The 16,564-nt window shown below is 36.8% G+C and overlaps 1 protein-coding gene across 3 annotated transcripts in view; it reads left to right on the top strand.

Moving 5' to 3' along the window:
* Nucleotides 1-16,564, top strand: part of LOC128018937 (GRIP1-associated protein 1) — a 40,598-nt gene that overhangs the window by 15,891 nt on the left and 8,143 nt on the right. For all 3 annotated transcript variants that reach the window (XM_052604831.1, XM_052604830.1, XM_052604829.1), the window contains 5 exons: nt 536-592; nt 3,984-4,083; nt 6,743-6,876; nt 7,802-7,918; nt 9,976-10,069. In XM_052604831.1, the coding sequence (XP_052460791.1) occupies nt 536-592; nt 3,984-4,083; nt 6,743-6,876; nt 7,802-7,918; nt 9,976-10,069 (502 nt within the window). The remainder of the gene's footprint in view (nt 1-535; nt 593-3,983; nt 4,084-6,742; nt 6,877-7,801; nt 7,919-9,975; nt 10,070-16,564) is intronic.

Here is a 16,564-nt window from a genome sequence, read left to right as displayed (position 1 = left end):
TAAGCAGCACGACTATTTTCAATAATAGGAAATGTTTCTTGACTAACAAATCAAATATTTTTATGATTTCTGAAGGATCACGGGACACTGAAGACTGGAGTGGTGATGCTGAAAATTGAGCTTTGCATCACTGGAATTAAATACATTTCAATATATATTAAAATGGGAAATATAAAGTTTTAAAAGGTTTTACTGAACCTAAACTTTTGAGTGGTAGTTTATATTCATAAATAAAAAATATGAGCTAAAATAGTTAAAATAAATATGAAATATTGAAAACATGAATTGCATAATGTTATTTCTGCCATAGAAATTCCACTGTAAATGTATTTAAATGCCCTTTTTTTGTTTTATATGCTGCTTCAGTTGTGTCTTTTTATTGTCTAAAATACATAAAAATGAAAGCGACTTAACTGTAGCTTAGTGAAACATTTCAGACTAAACTGAAAGGTTATTTCAAAACGATAATTTGACAGTAGTTTTAAAATAAAGCTGGATTTGATCAACTCTTATGATCTTCGTGTGTGTATTTCAGGAGATTAAAGATACAGTGGATGGACAGAAAATCTTGGAGAAAAAAGGTAGTTCAGCGGTAAGTAGGCAATCCAGCCAGGAGAAAGGGATGAGTCAGGGCTTTCCCTCTCTCCATTTCCCAGAAAGTGAATTAAAATAGTCCCAGGCGATGGGCAGGACACCTCTCTGCCCTACAGACCTGAAACCAGACCTCCCATTGACGAGGGTCGATCAGCTTTCATTAACGCTGCAGCCGTTTCATCAATAGAATCTGGTTTGACAGGTCATTGATTGTCTCTGTGTGTGTTTCCAGCTCCAGAAGCTGTCCATACTTTTAGCTCAGTAAAGTTTTGGTTATAGTTTTTCTTTGGCATTGTTAATTATGCACACTGTTTATTAGGTTACAAATGCAGTCCCTCTGGGAAGTTCCTTCCTACTTGAAGCGATTTTGGCCACAAAATGGATGAAATTTCATATATCATTATCTTCCCCTTTTTCTCCTTCCAACAAAAACAAAAGGATTTTGTAGTGCTACTGCGGCAAAATTGGAGAACGGGATTTTTAGTTGATAGTGTGTGTGTATTTATTTATTTTGGGTTTGTGATATTATGTAATGATATTTAGAAGTTTATTTTTTTAAGGGATAGTTCACCCAAAAGAAACTTCTGCCATTATATACTCACCCTCCAGGTGTTTTGTTGAACATGAAAGAAAATATTTTGAAGAATATGGGTAACCAACAGAGGTGTCAAGTAACGAAGTACAAATACTTTGTTACTGTACTTAAGTAGAAATTTGGGGTATCTATACTTTACTCAAGTAATTATTTTTCAGCCGACTTTTTACTTCTACTCCTTACATTTTCACGCAAGTATCTGTATTTTCTACTCCTTACATTTAAAAAAATAGCTTCGTTACTGCTATTTCATTTCGGCTTGTTTTCATTCCGGCTTGTCATCATAAAAAAAAAAAAAACATATCCAGATAAATCGCGCCATCCGGATGGAGTAAATTTGATTGTGGTTGGATGAGAAGTATAAACATATACCATTCTGACACCCTATTGGTTTGTAGGCGATCCATCGCACCTGCACATGACACAAATCCATCCACATGACATCACACTCCAGCAAGGACATAGCCAGTTTTGGGTTCATCAAAAAATATATTTCTTAAAAGTAGGGTTGGGTATGGAACCGGTATCCGATCGCCTCAGAGTCAGTCTGCTTAAATTTCATATGAAACCGGCGTCAGACCGGTCTCTTCTCCGTCTTTCAGCGCGCTCTTCAATCCGCAGACCGCGGCAGAGCAGCGTGAGCTCAAACAGAGACAGAGGACACACACAGGTGTGTGTTTATCGATAGATTGTTAGAATGTGTCTGTGCAGTTCTTTGTCATAAATACAGTTTACAAAAGGTCACGAAGAAGCTGTCGGTTTCTCATCTACTGTAAAGTTTTCGCTTGTCACACCACAGCCGTTTCCTCCAGCGACTATCTAGCCCTTAACACAACGAACACATACTTTAATTACACTTATTTAAATATACTTAATTTAATCATACGTACTTTATACATACACTACTGTGCAAAAGTCAGGCACGTTAGTATTTTCACTTAAAAGAATGGTGTTCGGCTATTTATATATTTTGCTGTAGTGTGTCAGTAGAAAATATCAGTTGTCAAACTGCTTGTGATTTCAAAATAGCACTAGATTATTATTAAAATTAATGGCAAACTGATATTTCCTACTGACACACTGCAGCAAAAGATATAAATAACTGGCTTAAAACCCTTTTTTGGGGTGAAAATACTATTTGTTCTTTTCCATAAGACTTTTGCACAGTACTGTATTTTAAAAATGACATTGTTGCTACTTTATAAAGAATGACCATACAGTAATTCACAGAACTGATAAAAGACAGTGACAGACAGCACTCATCTTAACTAAATATCAGAGTGAGTGACAGAGATACAGTAGAAACATTATGTGTGCTTTTGTATTAAATGATGACCCAGATTGTAAATTACATTTATTAGCCTTAGATTAAGGGAAGCACAACTTGGGAAATGAGAGCATCCAAGGTGAAAGTTATGGATTTATTTGAAATATTTGTAATGTTCTGTAATGTTATCCATAGTTTTTTTTTGTGGTTCTTTTTTTTAAAGTATTGGTTTAGGCACCGGTACCATTATAAAAGTATCGAAAAGGCACTGGACCTTACTTAAAAGTTATCATTTCTCACTGGCTCATTTACCAAATGGGTGTTTTCTCTTCTTCCTCCACAAATTAAGCTACTGTAGGTAGTTTGGTAGCGAGACATTTTAATAAATTATCGTTTGCGATTGATGACGCGATTGACAATGTTGTGATAAGTAGGCTATACCAACTTTGTAACTCGTTACCCCCCAACACTGGACATAGCAGACGTATGTACCAAATACAAGAAGCTATCAATCAAGAAGGTATCAGGATTATGAGTTAATTTTCATTTTTAGTTATTGATTAATCACTTGGATTAATCATTAATTTTGACAGCACTATAATGTTTATTGTAAATAGACAACGATACAAGAGTAATTGTTACTAAGCCTGCACCAATGTTCTTGTCTATTGCCCTCACAGATTCCTGCAGCTAAGCTTGGATGTACATTTACATTCCATTAAAGGTTATTGATGACATGCCTCTGAAGTTTGACTTTTTGCACCATAACAATACTTACTGGCAACTAGTCACCATATCTCTAGCTCTTTAATGTATTTGCATTGTACTAAAATGTGTTCATTTTCAATGGGCATATATGTTGCTGAAAGAGGTAGCCTATAGTGCATCCCAAATTTTTCAACATTAATATTTTAATATAACATTACAGTCATTATGGTCTTTAGAAAAATGTTTTTTTGAGGTGGTGGGGTAGTGCACAATAGGCCCCTGTGGCACGGCCCAATGGCCATAATGGCATTTTTTCCCTTACATTACTTTTACTTTTATACTTTAAGTAGTTTTTTTAAACCAGTACTTTTACACTTTTACTTGAGTAAAAAGCTTGAGTTGATACTTTAACTTCTACAAAAGTCTTTTTTAACCTTAGTATCTATACTTCTACTTGAGTAATGAATGCCAATACTTTTGACACCACTGGTAACCAAACACTTGATGGTCCTCATAGACTAGTCGTTTTTTAGTTTTCTCCATACAATGGAAGTCAGTAGGGACCATAAACTGTTTAGTTACGCATTTTCTTCAAAATATCTTGTGTTTAGCAGAAAAAAGAAATGCATACAGGTTCAAAACAACTTGAGGGGAGTAAATGATGACTTTTCATTTTTGGGTGAACTGTCCCTTTAAGTGTGTTTACGTGTCCAAATACCTTTGGGGCCACTGTATATACTGGTTTATATCCTGCTAAATGTCCTTCAAACTAAATGTCCATCAGATTTCCAAATAACGGCTGTCATGTTATATCTGCAGCTGAAAGATTTGAAGAGGCAGCTCCATCTGGAGAGAAAAAGAGCCGATAAACTCCAGGAGCGGCTGCAGGAAATCCTAACCAACACTAAGACCCGCTCAGGTGAACACTCTCTCCCTTACATGTTATACTTAAGATTTTAAGACACACCCCTCCATCATTATATAAAGCATTTGTCAGTACATGGAATAGGGCTTTTTAGAGCTGTCAGTGCCCTCTCAGGTGATTTAAATTGCAATTGGCTATGCGTTCGCTATTTCATCATACTTGTGTGGCATGAATGAAAAATTTAAATCAGGTAAGTAAATATGTGGCACTGCTCATAAATAAGGCAGCAGATGAAGACTGCTCCGCCCCCACTGCAAACTGCTACAAATGAGACAAATCCCGAAGCGTGTTCTTGCCACCTGAAAAGTGGCTTTGTTCTTGCATCAGGTTCCTGTGGGATGTTAAGCAGTTCACTTTCCAGCATCGGCTCATTGGATATAAATAGTTTTTCTAATAAGGCAAATTACATTAATGTAGTTGTGCTTTCATATTACTGTGGTGTTATTTCATATTGTCGAGGTTTTTGGCTCACTTTTCACAATCCGATAAATTACTTTCTCTCGCCCCATTTCTTTTCTTCAATGAACATGTTATTTTAAATACAGTAAATAACGGTTTTGAACACATTTTTTGATTATTTTAGCTGCCCTTTGACTGTTTATATGATGTCAAATCAATTTTATTTGTATAGTGATTTACACAGTACACATTGAAATCACAGAAAACGTCTTTTTCTAAAATGGATTTGAAAAAAAAAAAACTAAACTTACTGCTTTGAAACTTGTAATTTTCACAGGTCAAGAATGCAAGATGATGGTGTTTATAATCAAATTTTAACATTTGGACCACATAGGTGAAATCAATAAATTGTGTCCCAACTTAATAGAAACTTTTTGGGTGCATTCATGTGTTTGTTCCTTAAAAACTCCGGTGTGGACAGACCCCACACACAACTAGGAGGGAGTGTGGCGGGTGCTGTAAATATTTGATAGAGCCCCTCTAAAAATGTGCTACAGATCCATGCATATGTGCATTTGTGCTCTGTAAATTGTTGGCAGTGCCAGGGCACTCCTCTTTTGAGCCATTTATTATTTAAAGTATACTAAATATTTAATGGTTGCTCTACAGAAAGTTTAGAATCAGATATTTGTAAAGTAGGGAGATTTATCTTTGCAAAAGTCCAGGAGGGTCCAGAAGTCCACACACACACACACACACACACACACACACACACACACACACACACACACACACACACACACACACACATATTTTGGCATGTGTTTTGGTTCTCTGGCCTGACATGTAGGGGGGGGAGAAGGTAACAACTTTGCAGTATACATTGAGAGTTCATTGTTGTGTTCTATTTATAATTTTTTTTTTTTTTTTTTAAAAAGCTCTGTTCCAATGCCTAGTGAGTTTACTACTACCTAAATAAACAATCTTGTAAGGTGGAATCATCTCGAGACTCGGCTCTCAGTTGATTCCATTGGAGGTTGATTTAGCATGCTGCACACAAATAATGGGTAAAATAGCCAGCTTTATGCATACTTTTTGGTATTGAATATAACAGTATATTTATTTATTACATCATTATAGATTTTCCTTTTGAAACAGCCTTTGTTAATACAACATTGACATCTTAAAATGCTGTCTATGTAGGTAGCTTAGTCGTTTTTGGAACAGAGCTTATATATATGCTCAACTGTTTAAATGTTTGGGGTCAGTAAGATTTTTTCAAATGTTTTGAAAAGAAGTCTCTTCTGCTCACCAAGTCTGCATAAAATACAGTCAAAACAGGGATAAGAAGTTATCCTAATATACTGATTTGCTGCTTAACAAACATGTATTTCTATTATCAGTGTTGAAAGTAGTGCTGCTTAATATTTTTGTGGAAACTAATAATTTATTTTTATTTTTTATTTTATAATGTTTTATAATTATAAATGTCTTTGCTATCACTTTTGATCCATCTAATTTGTTCTTGCGGAATAAAATTATTAATCTTACTCAACCCAAACTTTTGAATAATATAGTGTATTCCGTATAATTAAATGTTCATTAAAATGGGTGGTGTAACTTTTTGTTTACTTTGTAGATTCTCTGTCTGTGAGTGCAGGTATTAATGGATGATATTTTGTTAAGTAGCCTGTATGTTAGCATGCTTAGTTCTAGTATAGATTACTCCGCAGTGATTCCTTGTTTGATGACCCATGTACTCTCTGTAGATTGCAAATGCAGTTGTATTGTTATTTCTGCCTACTAATAGTTGCCTTGCAATAACTAGTTGTTGATCATAAAAGCGGTTACCTGTTTCTGGAAACTGCTGTATATTGGACTAGACAGCATTTCAGGAGTTGCCTAAAACATGAGACGCACTTAATAATAAGTGCTTCAAAATAACTCATTAACATATACTGTAGTTTAAAGCGGCTTGCCAAACTTTCATATACATGTGCTTTTTAGTGAATTTGTGACCAGTTTTTTTCAATGCATAACTTATTTCTTATGGTTTTATACTTGCTGGCATATGTTAGAAATTGGTGCATGTAATTCCTTTTTGCGTAAAGGCCCTTCTTTACAGCTAGCTAGTATGCTTAAACATACTGAGTTGAGTTGTGCTAACCCATTGCCATTTTCTATCTCACCTACAGCGCTTGGTGATTTATGCTTTTAAAACCTTCCTCTTTTTGCGTCATGTATATATTTGCAGGTCTTGAGGAGCTGGTGTTGTCTGATATCAGTTCGCCGAGCCGTACGCAGCAGACGGGTGACAGCAGTAGCATCTCCTCCTTCAGCTACAGAGAGATCATGAAAGACGGGGCTTCGGCTCCCAGCACCAATAAGGTAGAGCCGCCCACTGGGGGCCAGCGACCCTTGCAAATACTGTCGCCACAGTTGACGCTTCCTTTTCTGGCTCCCAGGAGCATTTACGAACCTCCGGATGCTTTTAATAAATTCCCAAACAGTGTAAATTCCATAAATATACTGGGCCTGTGAAGAAATGGGGGAGAAAATAATGGTTGTTGTGACATGGTGGACTATCTTGAGGGAAATGAGTGTGGTTTGGTGAAGAAAAACACAAACCTTGAGGTACATTTGACTAATAATTGCAGTTTCCTAAGGCTAGGAAGTTTTAAACTTCACCATGCAACTATTTTATAGTTGCATGGTGATTTTCCGTATTTTCCAGACTATAAGTCACACTTTATTTCATATTTGGCTGGTCCTGCGACTTTTAGTCAGGTGTGACTTATTAATCAAAATTAACTTGACATGAACTGAGAGAAATGAACCAAGAGAAAACATTACCGTCTCCAGCCACGAGAGGGCGCTCTATGCTGCTCAGTGCTCCTGTAGTCTACTACTGAAGACATAGAGAGCGCCCTCTCGTGGCTGTAGACGGTAATGTTTTCTCTTGGTTCTTGGGTCTAAATAAATGCAACTTATAGTCCAGTGCGACTTATATATGTTTTTCCTCATCATGATGTATTTTTGGACTGATGCGACTTATACTCAAAAAATACGAAAAATACGGTACGCATGGGCTGGTATGAGGCTGGTATTTGAGTCTTAATATTTTATTTAATTTCAGCTTTATTTCAATTATCCAAATTTATTTGTATAGTTTTAGCTTACAATAACAACCCTCGTGACTTTCTGTTTATTTAACCCCCATTGCTAAAACATTCATACTGGTCTAAGCCGGTCTTGTCAGCATATCTTTAAGTAAAAAAGATGTTTCAGTGAAGTTTTGTTTCTCTTCGTACAGTCCAACACCAGCAGCCCTCAGTCCCAGCGTCCTGCTGACCTCTCGGACGACGAGGTCAGTGAGCTCTTCCAGAGGCTCGCCGAGGTTCAGCAGGAGAAGTGGATGCTGGAGGAGAAGGTATGACGTTTTAACCTTCATTATAGTCTCATGTTACTAGAAGAAGTTGAACTCCCGTGGAACAGCCCAGGTTTGCAGTACTGCACCAAACCTTCACCCGGGCAGTTATGCTGTGTGCTCCATAGGGGGCTGGAAGTGCTGAACTGTGTCTTTGGATCATGAAATATGCATGCAGATATTGATGTTTCCACATTTTAATCGATTGGTCTTGGTTAGGAACTATTGAAAGATGGAAATAATAGTTAGGGCTTTGACAAGTTATATCACTCTTTCTGCTTAATAGAGACGTAATACTGTAAATGCAAACACGTCAGTACCACTCAAATGCTGTTTCATAAATCATCTAGATTTCACATAATGTCTTTTAGGAAGTTTTTTTTTCTTCAGTTTTTCAGAGAATTTAAGATAGTTTAAATTGATGTTTGATGCATTTTTAAATGAAATTAATTTAAATTATAAATGTTTTATATATATATATATATATATATATATGTGTATATATATATATATATATATTAGGGGTGTAACGGTTCACAAAATTCACGGTTCGGTTCGATACGATACACTGATGTCACGGTTCGGTTCGGTTCGATACGTTTTAGATACAGCAAAATGTAAAAACATCTCAACTTTTCAGAATGCCGCAAGCGCACCGCGGGTCATGTGACAAGAACCAACCAATCAGCTTCATCCTTTCCCGTAACAACGTTGAGAGCTCAGCCAAGATGAAGGAACAGCTGATCATAGCTGTATATGGATTGCAATTTTGAAATAAATTCAGTAGCAGAGCTACTGCAAGCGATTTTTAGAGCTGCAAATCCATTTATCCTTCGCTGAAATTTCCGCGTCTCATGGAGAGAGCACGTCATTGTTGCTTAGCAAAGACAGACGCCTCAGGAGAAAGACGCGCTTAGCGTTTTCCATGCGTTTTTAGGCACGATATGTGAACGGCCCCTAAGGCGCTCGCTCACTCAGCACGCGCTGAAGGCTCGTTGCAAAATGTCTAATGCATTTAACAGACCAGAAATATAAGATCCTAAAATAACCAACAGGTCTGGTGTTTGGGTTGGATTCCCTGTAAGCTATAGTGTCTAAATGCTGCAGGGATAGTTTGCTGCGTGCATGTTTCTCCTTTTTTTCGTCTTTTCCCAGATAGTACTGACGCATATATCCCAGATATTCCCGCTGGTGTTTTTTTTTTTTTTTTGTAATCCCGCTGGTGTACCCTGTCATGTTGCAGATGCGACATACCGTTGTTTTTTTATCCACCACTCTCTTGCCATCACCATTATAGCTTAAAGGGAATCCAAAGTGCACCCAAACACCAGACCTGTTGGTTATTGGAGGATCTTCTCATTTCTAGTCTGTTAAACGCATTGGCTATTTTGCAACGAGCCTTCAGCGTGTACTGAGTGAGCGAGCGCCTGCTGAGTAGCCTAACATAAACATATAAGATGGTGTTTTTTTCTTCTTCGGGAGTGTCAGGGGCGTTGCCTGTTACGTTGTTTGGGTTATTGGGCTACCTTGTTGAACGCATATCATTATATTTCTTTCTCTCTCTTTTTTTTTTTTTTTCAAATATAATTAATTACTCCAACGAACCGTTCGGTATACATAATGCGTACCGCGTACCGAACCGAAAGCGTCGTACCGAACGGTTCAATACGAATACGCGTATCGTTACACCCCTAATATATATATATATATATCGTCTACCATCGAAGTTTGGGGATAGTGAGAATTTAATACTTTCTTTGACAAGGATAAATTAAATTGAGTAAAAGTTACAGTAAAAAAAAAAAAAAACCAAAATGCTGTTCTTTAGAAATTTCTATTATTAATAATAATAATAATAAAAAATGGTTTTCACCATTGATATTTATTTTTTTTTTTTTTACTATTTTTTTTTTTTTACATTTTCTAAAGATAAAACCCATCACATTGGCAGTGATCACAGTATCCACACCTGTGTGCTTCCGTATCAGTTTATCACACTTTTGTGTGCTTGTTGCGTGTGGCAGTTTATTGCAGATCTTATCTTTGTGCTCTCTGTTCAGGTGAAACACTTGGAGGTCAGCTGCTCCTCAATGGCCGATGACATCTGTAAAAAGAGTGCTATTATTGAGACGTACGTCATGGACAGCCGAAGAGGTGAGTGGCTTTCTCTCTCTCTCCCTCATTGTCATTCTTCACAGCCTCAGACGTGCTTGTTTTCTGAAAGCACCTGATGTGGAGGTTTACAGATGAGGTCAGGTGATAGGTGATACTGATTGTGCTTTTATTCGAAGGAGTATCAAATGTGTGGTTGTCTGTGCGGAAAAAGACCCTAAGCTACTTAATAGTACAGGTTTGTTTAAAATAAAGGACTGCTTAGACTGATGCAGAACAATGTCATCACTTTCTTCTTTTATTGTACAGTGTGTATTTATTTTTTGTTCTATTTTTATGTATACACTCATACTTGCATAATCTTGTAAATGTTTTATTGGTCCTATTTATAACGCTACTATTTTGGTGCCACTGTCTGTACAGGTCTTATGTATTCTTTGAAAAATCACTTTGCAGCTGAAAATAATAATAACTTTTTTTGTGTGTTTTATTTCTGTGTTGCTTTTGATGGATTGGAATCGAACAATGTCTGTCTATACTTTAAAGGAACACTCCGACTTTTTGGGACTAGCTTATTCACAGTATCCCTCAGAGTTAGATAAGTCCATACATACCTTTTTCATTTCTGTGCGTTCTGTAAGTGTTATTTGATGCACCCACCGTTAGCCTAGCTTAGCACAAAGACTGGATGTAAATGGATAATGGTAGCATAGTAATCCCAATAAGTGACAAAATAATGCAAACATTTTCCTATTTACATGTTGTGATCTGTATAGTCACAGCGTGTACAAATAACAAGGCTATATGAGACAGAGACCATTCTTAATCGTATAAATACTGGGAACTATATTCTCACTAAGCGTAGGAGCACAGCTAACATTACTTGGGCGGAGTGGCTACTTTGGCGGAGTGATTAGCATTGGCACACAAAAAAATATGGAGTCTTTCTATCTAGTTGTAGTAGTTTTTGCTTTAGTGATTTATAAAATCATTTGGTAAGTAAATCATTATTAGGGTGCTAAAGTGCTAACATTAATAGCAGGATATGATGATCTTTTCATAAATACAGTCTTGGAGTATATTTCTTTACAACAATACCTGGATTTCGTACCAGATCCACTGAGGCAGAGCAAAAGTTTGTTTGCTACAGACACAAAAAATTGCAACATTTTGTGTTATTTGGTTACCAAGGTATTTCTATTTACGTTTTTTTTTTGTTATATTCATATTTTATTACAGCTTTGAGTTAACCGAATATTGCTTTAGTTGTAGTTAGCAATAACATTGAGAATGGTTGTACTAGATTTTCTTTAAACACCTGAGGGACAATTTTAAATAAAATTCTGTATTAATCAGTTGGTTCCCTTAAATTTGTCTTTATTGTCATAGATTTTGCACAGGGAGTTATCTATAAACTCTTCATTCTATAAACTCTTTTTAGCACTCTTTCTTTGTGAAATTCCAATAAAAGTCACTTTTCCAGTGGACTGAACACATTCCTGACACATCATGACCCGTTTTTACAATTTGGAACCATCCGGAGCAGCTTTTGACAGCTTGGTTTACTTGTGTGCATGAAAACAGTCAAACTCAATATTTTTGGCAGGGATTCTCTCATAGAAGTTTGGGCTAGAGCACTGGATTTCTGCACTCAAACTCAGAGATCTTATATATAAAAAAAATAAAAATAAAATATATATATAATTCCCTGTGAAAATAGCACTGGTACTTATTAACTGCTATAGAGCTTCAAACTAGAAGCCCATCAACAGAAACTATAGATTTATGTAAAAGTTATACTTTTTTTATAGTTGTTTTATATTTGTATATGTGAGGTGTAGTTGTTAAATACTTTTAAAAAGTTTTTTCTCTGTAACACTTAACAATAAGTTTCAATTTGTTAACTATGCATTAGGTATCATGCGCTAACTAATGTTATTTTTTTTTTATATACATTAAAACATTTTTAACATTTCATATAAATTTGCATTAGCCAGTGTATTATGAATAAACTTGAATTTGCAATAAAAATAATGTTTATAAATTAACATTGAGCTTGTTGTAAAGTGTTACCTGTAAATTAAATCTGATTGAATGACTTGAGTTCTTGTTTTTCAGCAGCATGAGCATAGTAGCTGAATACTAAATAAGCGTAAATGTAGGTGGGTCATATGTTAATGAGCTCACGGTTTTGACATCATAGCCATGAAGACTTCTGAACTAAACAGGCAGAATCTTAATTAAGCTACTGTTCCATCATACATAAATACATACGATTTTGCTGTACATAAAGACTGCATTTGCTCATCAGTATCCTGCAATGAGACTGAGACTTATTATTATTATTTTTTTGTGCCTCATTTAAAGCAAGGCTTCTCTTGTGTTTCACTCTTAACAGAGTGGAAGTGGTAATGTTGCATCTTCCGGTCTCCCCCCCGCCATGTGTTTTCCTGTTTTAATTTCATGAATGACTGATTTAACATTTAATGGCAGACTTGATTGCATTAAGGCTGGTGTTGTCTAATTGTAAATATTGTGCAATAAAAGTTTAAGATCTCTGCTCATTTGGGCTGTCGGGATAGCTCACAAAACAGGTGTGTTCATGTAAAGACCCTTTTTTGCACAATAACAAGATACAGAAAGGTGTTTGGTAACAATGTTTTGTTAGTATTAAAATCAATACAAACTTTGAAAGAATACGATGAAGGCAATGTGCCCATATTCCATTTATACTCTTCATCTCAGCCCAATGTGATCTTTAATGTGGCGGCAATTCTTCTGTTTTATGTTTCCATCTGGTTCACGTCTGATCAGGATAGTCTTTCTGAATAGCATTAGAAATTAACCATTTTCTCCTACAATAATTGAGGATAGTCCCTGGGAGATGTAAAAATTAGGAGGTGGAGACTCCATAGAAAAAAGCGAAGAAAGGATGCAGAAGGTAGCAGCATTAGATGAGAGATGACATTAGCAGGATGTAAATGATTCAGAATGCCGACATGCCTCAGTGAACCCAACACTTATCCTCAATAATGCAGCAGAAAGACTGAGCACCCCTCTTGTCTCGTCTCCTCCATCCTCTCTCCCCTCTCTCTTGCTTTATACTTACCCAAGTGCGGCTTGCCGTAAATTCATGCCAGTGATATAACAAATGAAACAAATGCAACATTTCATCTCAGACATAGCCTTTTGAGTCAGTAGCAATGTCCGTTGTCACCAAAAATGGCAAGTCAGGAAGCACCTCAGATAAGCCAGATGCATGCCACCTTGGGGGTATTGTTCACCCTTCACTTGCCAGAATTTTCTGCGGTATTCTTCCTTTCAAAGAGGGGACTATATAGAAGATGCTGCGGATTAACATTTGGCTCGTGCAACACATTGTGTAAAGTAGTCCCACAAACATGGAAAGTCTTCTGCCGTATTTCAAGGCACATGTTCCCGGTAATGCAACCCCAGGAAAATTACATATTCGTTAAGACAGTTCCTGAAAATCGCAACCATTAAGCAGCAGGGGACCGATATATATGTCATTGTTGTCGCCAATTTGTTGAGGAAATGGCAAGTCAAGGATGGTTCATATGTATGCCACCTTGTGGGTATTGTTGACCCTTCACGTCCCAAAATATTCTGCCACATTCTCCCCTTCAGTGATAGGAGAAACTGCGGGTTGTAAAAGGCACAACAGTTTCTGGCATTCTGGCAGAAAATACCTCTGCTTTATCCAGGCACATATTCCCAGCAATGCAACCCCAGGATCATCCAGTATTCGTTAGGACAAATGCTGAAAATGTCAGCCGTTAAGCAGTGGTAGGCAATTATAAATGAATGTTACTCTGTAGAGCTTGGCATGTGTGTGATGTAAGACAGCTGTAGGATGGTTTATTTGCGCAGCCTCCACTAATCAGCCATTCAGCAACATGCCACAGTCGCGTGTGCACAGACTTCGCTCCACCTAAGTGCTGCTGGAAAAAGTCAGCTGAGGTGAGACACTACTGTAGTCTGGAAACCCTCTGCCTGCCTACGTGTACCCTGTTTTAGGTCTCTACTGAAGCGTGAAGTAAGCTAACCTTTCAGTGTACTGCATCATTTAAGCAAGAAACTACCCATATCTTGTGCCCTATAGCTCCATAACCCACTGAGATAATGGGAACGAATGTGAGTCACAGCAGAATTATTTTTCTTCCCTTTACAAGTACATTTGTTTTTAGAGTGAATTACCCCACCAGAACCGGTGGGTGCTAATGGACACTCTACTTGCCGAGGTTGAAATAACAAATATGAGAAGAACAGATCATCGATATCCACACCGATCCCTCGAAAGAAGAAGGGACATCTGTAACTGGGAATAACACATGGCTGCAAACCGGAAGAATTCTTGCTGTAGAGATGAAATTGCCTGTTTGCCCCCTGGCAGAGGTTTCAGTTAAGTGTTGTGTCTCCAGTGAGAGATGGCTGAAAGGTAGCAGCCACCGTACAGGATCTGCCAGTTTGATTGATTCAGGACTGCTGACTCCTACACCAACCTGAGGAGATTCCCAATGAGGCTTGCTAAAAAAGTGCCCAGTGTTTCTGTGGGATTCACATGGCAATTGTATGCTTGATGTTGATGATCTTGAAACTTGCATTTGTGCTTCAAAGCTTGAAGAGGACATTCTTCAAGGCCAAGCTCTTTCTGGCGTGATATTCCACTGTAACATCACTTTCTTCATTTATTTTTTATTCTCACATGCAATAGAGCAAATTTTTGCTCTTAATCCACTATTCAGTACCCCAGTTGAGCAGAATTCAGAGTTGACTTCCTTCAAGTTCATCAGGTAGAATTTCAGTTAAATTACCTTTGCCCATACCCAAAGGAAGTTGCGGTTCAAATCAGTTCTATCTATTGATCTATCAGCCTGTCTGTCTGTTCTGTTTATCATTGTGTCTATCAGTCTGTCTGTTGGTCTATCTGTCGTTTAGTCTAGTCTGTCGGTCATTTTAATGTCATTTTGTCTGTCCGTCTCCCTATCTATATATCATTCTATAATTGTATCTGTCTATGTTATCTATTAGTAAGGCCCCTTTAATTTCAAGACTTTTAAAAGTTTTTTTTATTATTATTATTATTTTAACATTTAAACATTTTTTGTCCAGTTCTTTTCCATTTTGACTACAGTTTCCTTTAAAATTTCAGGTCATTTTCATTCTATCTCCCGTCTTTTAAAGTTGCAATTCTGCAACCTGATTGGTACCTAAATTAAAATTCATAGTCCGTAACTGAATTTAAAAGGCATTTTCAATTCAGTTCTTATTGGTGCAAACCCTGTCCAGTCCTGTAAGTTGTGACCTCAGTACTCTGACGTAGTTCAGCTGAGCGTGTGATCAGGGATCCCCGGAGTCGTGAGTCAGGGACGTCTCTGTGCCTTCAGTGTACTTTCCATTCTGCTTCTGCATTTGCTTCCGTGACTTGGCTTCTTAGGTTTACATCCCCCTCTGGTCCTGCAGGAGAACTGTCTGCGAGAGCGCCTGGCGCCATTCCACACATTTGAAAGCCATTGGCCCAGCATTTTCCAGCCATTAGAGCAGGGAGTCCTCTCTGTAAATCTCTTTTATCAAAGTGTCTCCATAGAATTCTTTCCCTGATGCTCCAGCAAATTAGAATTAACGACACTGATCAATATGGAAGAAATACTGGTTACAGTCAGGTGTGCATTTGTTTGTTGTTGTGCATTTGCAATGTCATTAGCACAAACATTGATGTAGCCATCTAAGTATTTGCTGGTCTTGTTCCTTAAATAGTCGGATTCATTAACTTTGGCATGAGTTATTCGTACTGGGAGGGAATTATGCCATGGTGAAAGGAGACACTGCAACATCACAAGATGAAGCCTGTGATTTCCCTACTGTAAATGTTAATAGAATTCTGATGAAGCAATACATTGGTTGTAATGGGCAATTTGGCTTCTATGCTAAACACTGGATACTGGAAAACGACACAAGTTAAAAAAAATGAAATAAAATAGGTTCAGCAGTATTACATTCAATTGCAAATTTTATGCAATCTTCTTTCCATTATAGTCACATCAGAGTTCTTATAGTTTTATATAAAAAATTTTTTTTGGTTTAGTAATTTTTTCCTTTCAATTTAGTGTAGTTTTTATTTTATCATTGTTTGTTTTTAATTGTCTAGTTTATTTAGTTTTTGTTGTAGAATGTCAAATTGTTGCGCTAAATGGTGTCATTTAAAGCGTTTAATGCCGTAAAATATTTCACTGCAGTCTAATGTTATTGCTATCCAGTGGTATTTTCTTATGCAGGCGGGTTGTAACGGTCTTTAGTTATAAAAGGAACCATATATAAAACTCTAAAATTAATTTGTTGGTTTCAGAATCATGAAAATATCTATCTTTAAGTTAATTTCAGCTTTTCCTATTTATATTATTTTTTATTTTCATTTTATTATTTTTATTCAAAGATTTTAAGTTATATGTTTTCATTAACCATAACACGCAGCAATACTGTTTCCATTTGAGGTTTTAAAGCTGCAAATATTCACCG

Source organism: Carassius gibelio, chromosome A8, assembly GCF_023724105.1.
Source record: "Carassius gibelio isolate Cgi1373 ecotype wild population from Czech Republic chromosome A8, carGib1.2-hapl.c, whole genome shotgun sequence".
Classification (NCBI taxonomy): Eukaryota; Metazoa; Chordata; class Actinopteri; order Cypriniformes; family Cyprinidae; genus Carassius; species Carassius gibelio.
Note: the sequence above shows the minus strand (reverse complement) of the source record. Positions and strands in the feature narration are given on the sequence as shown.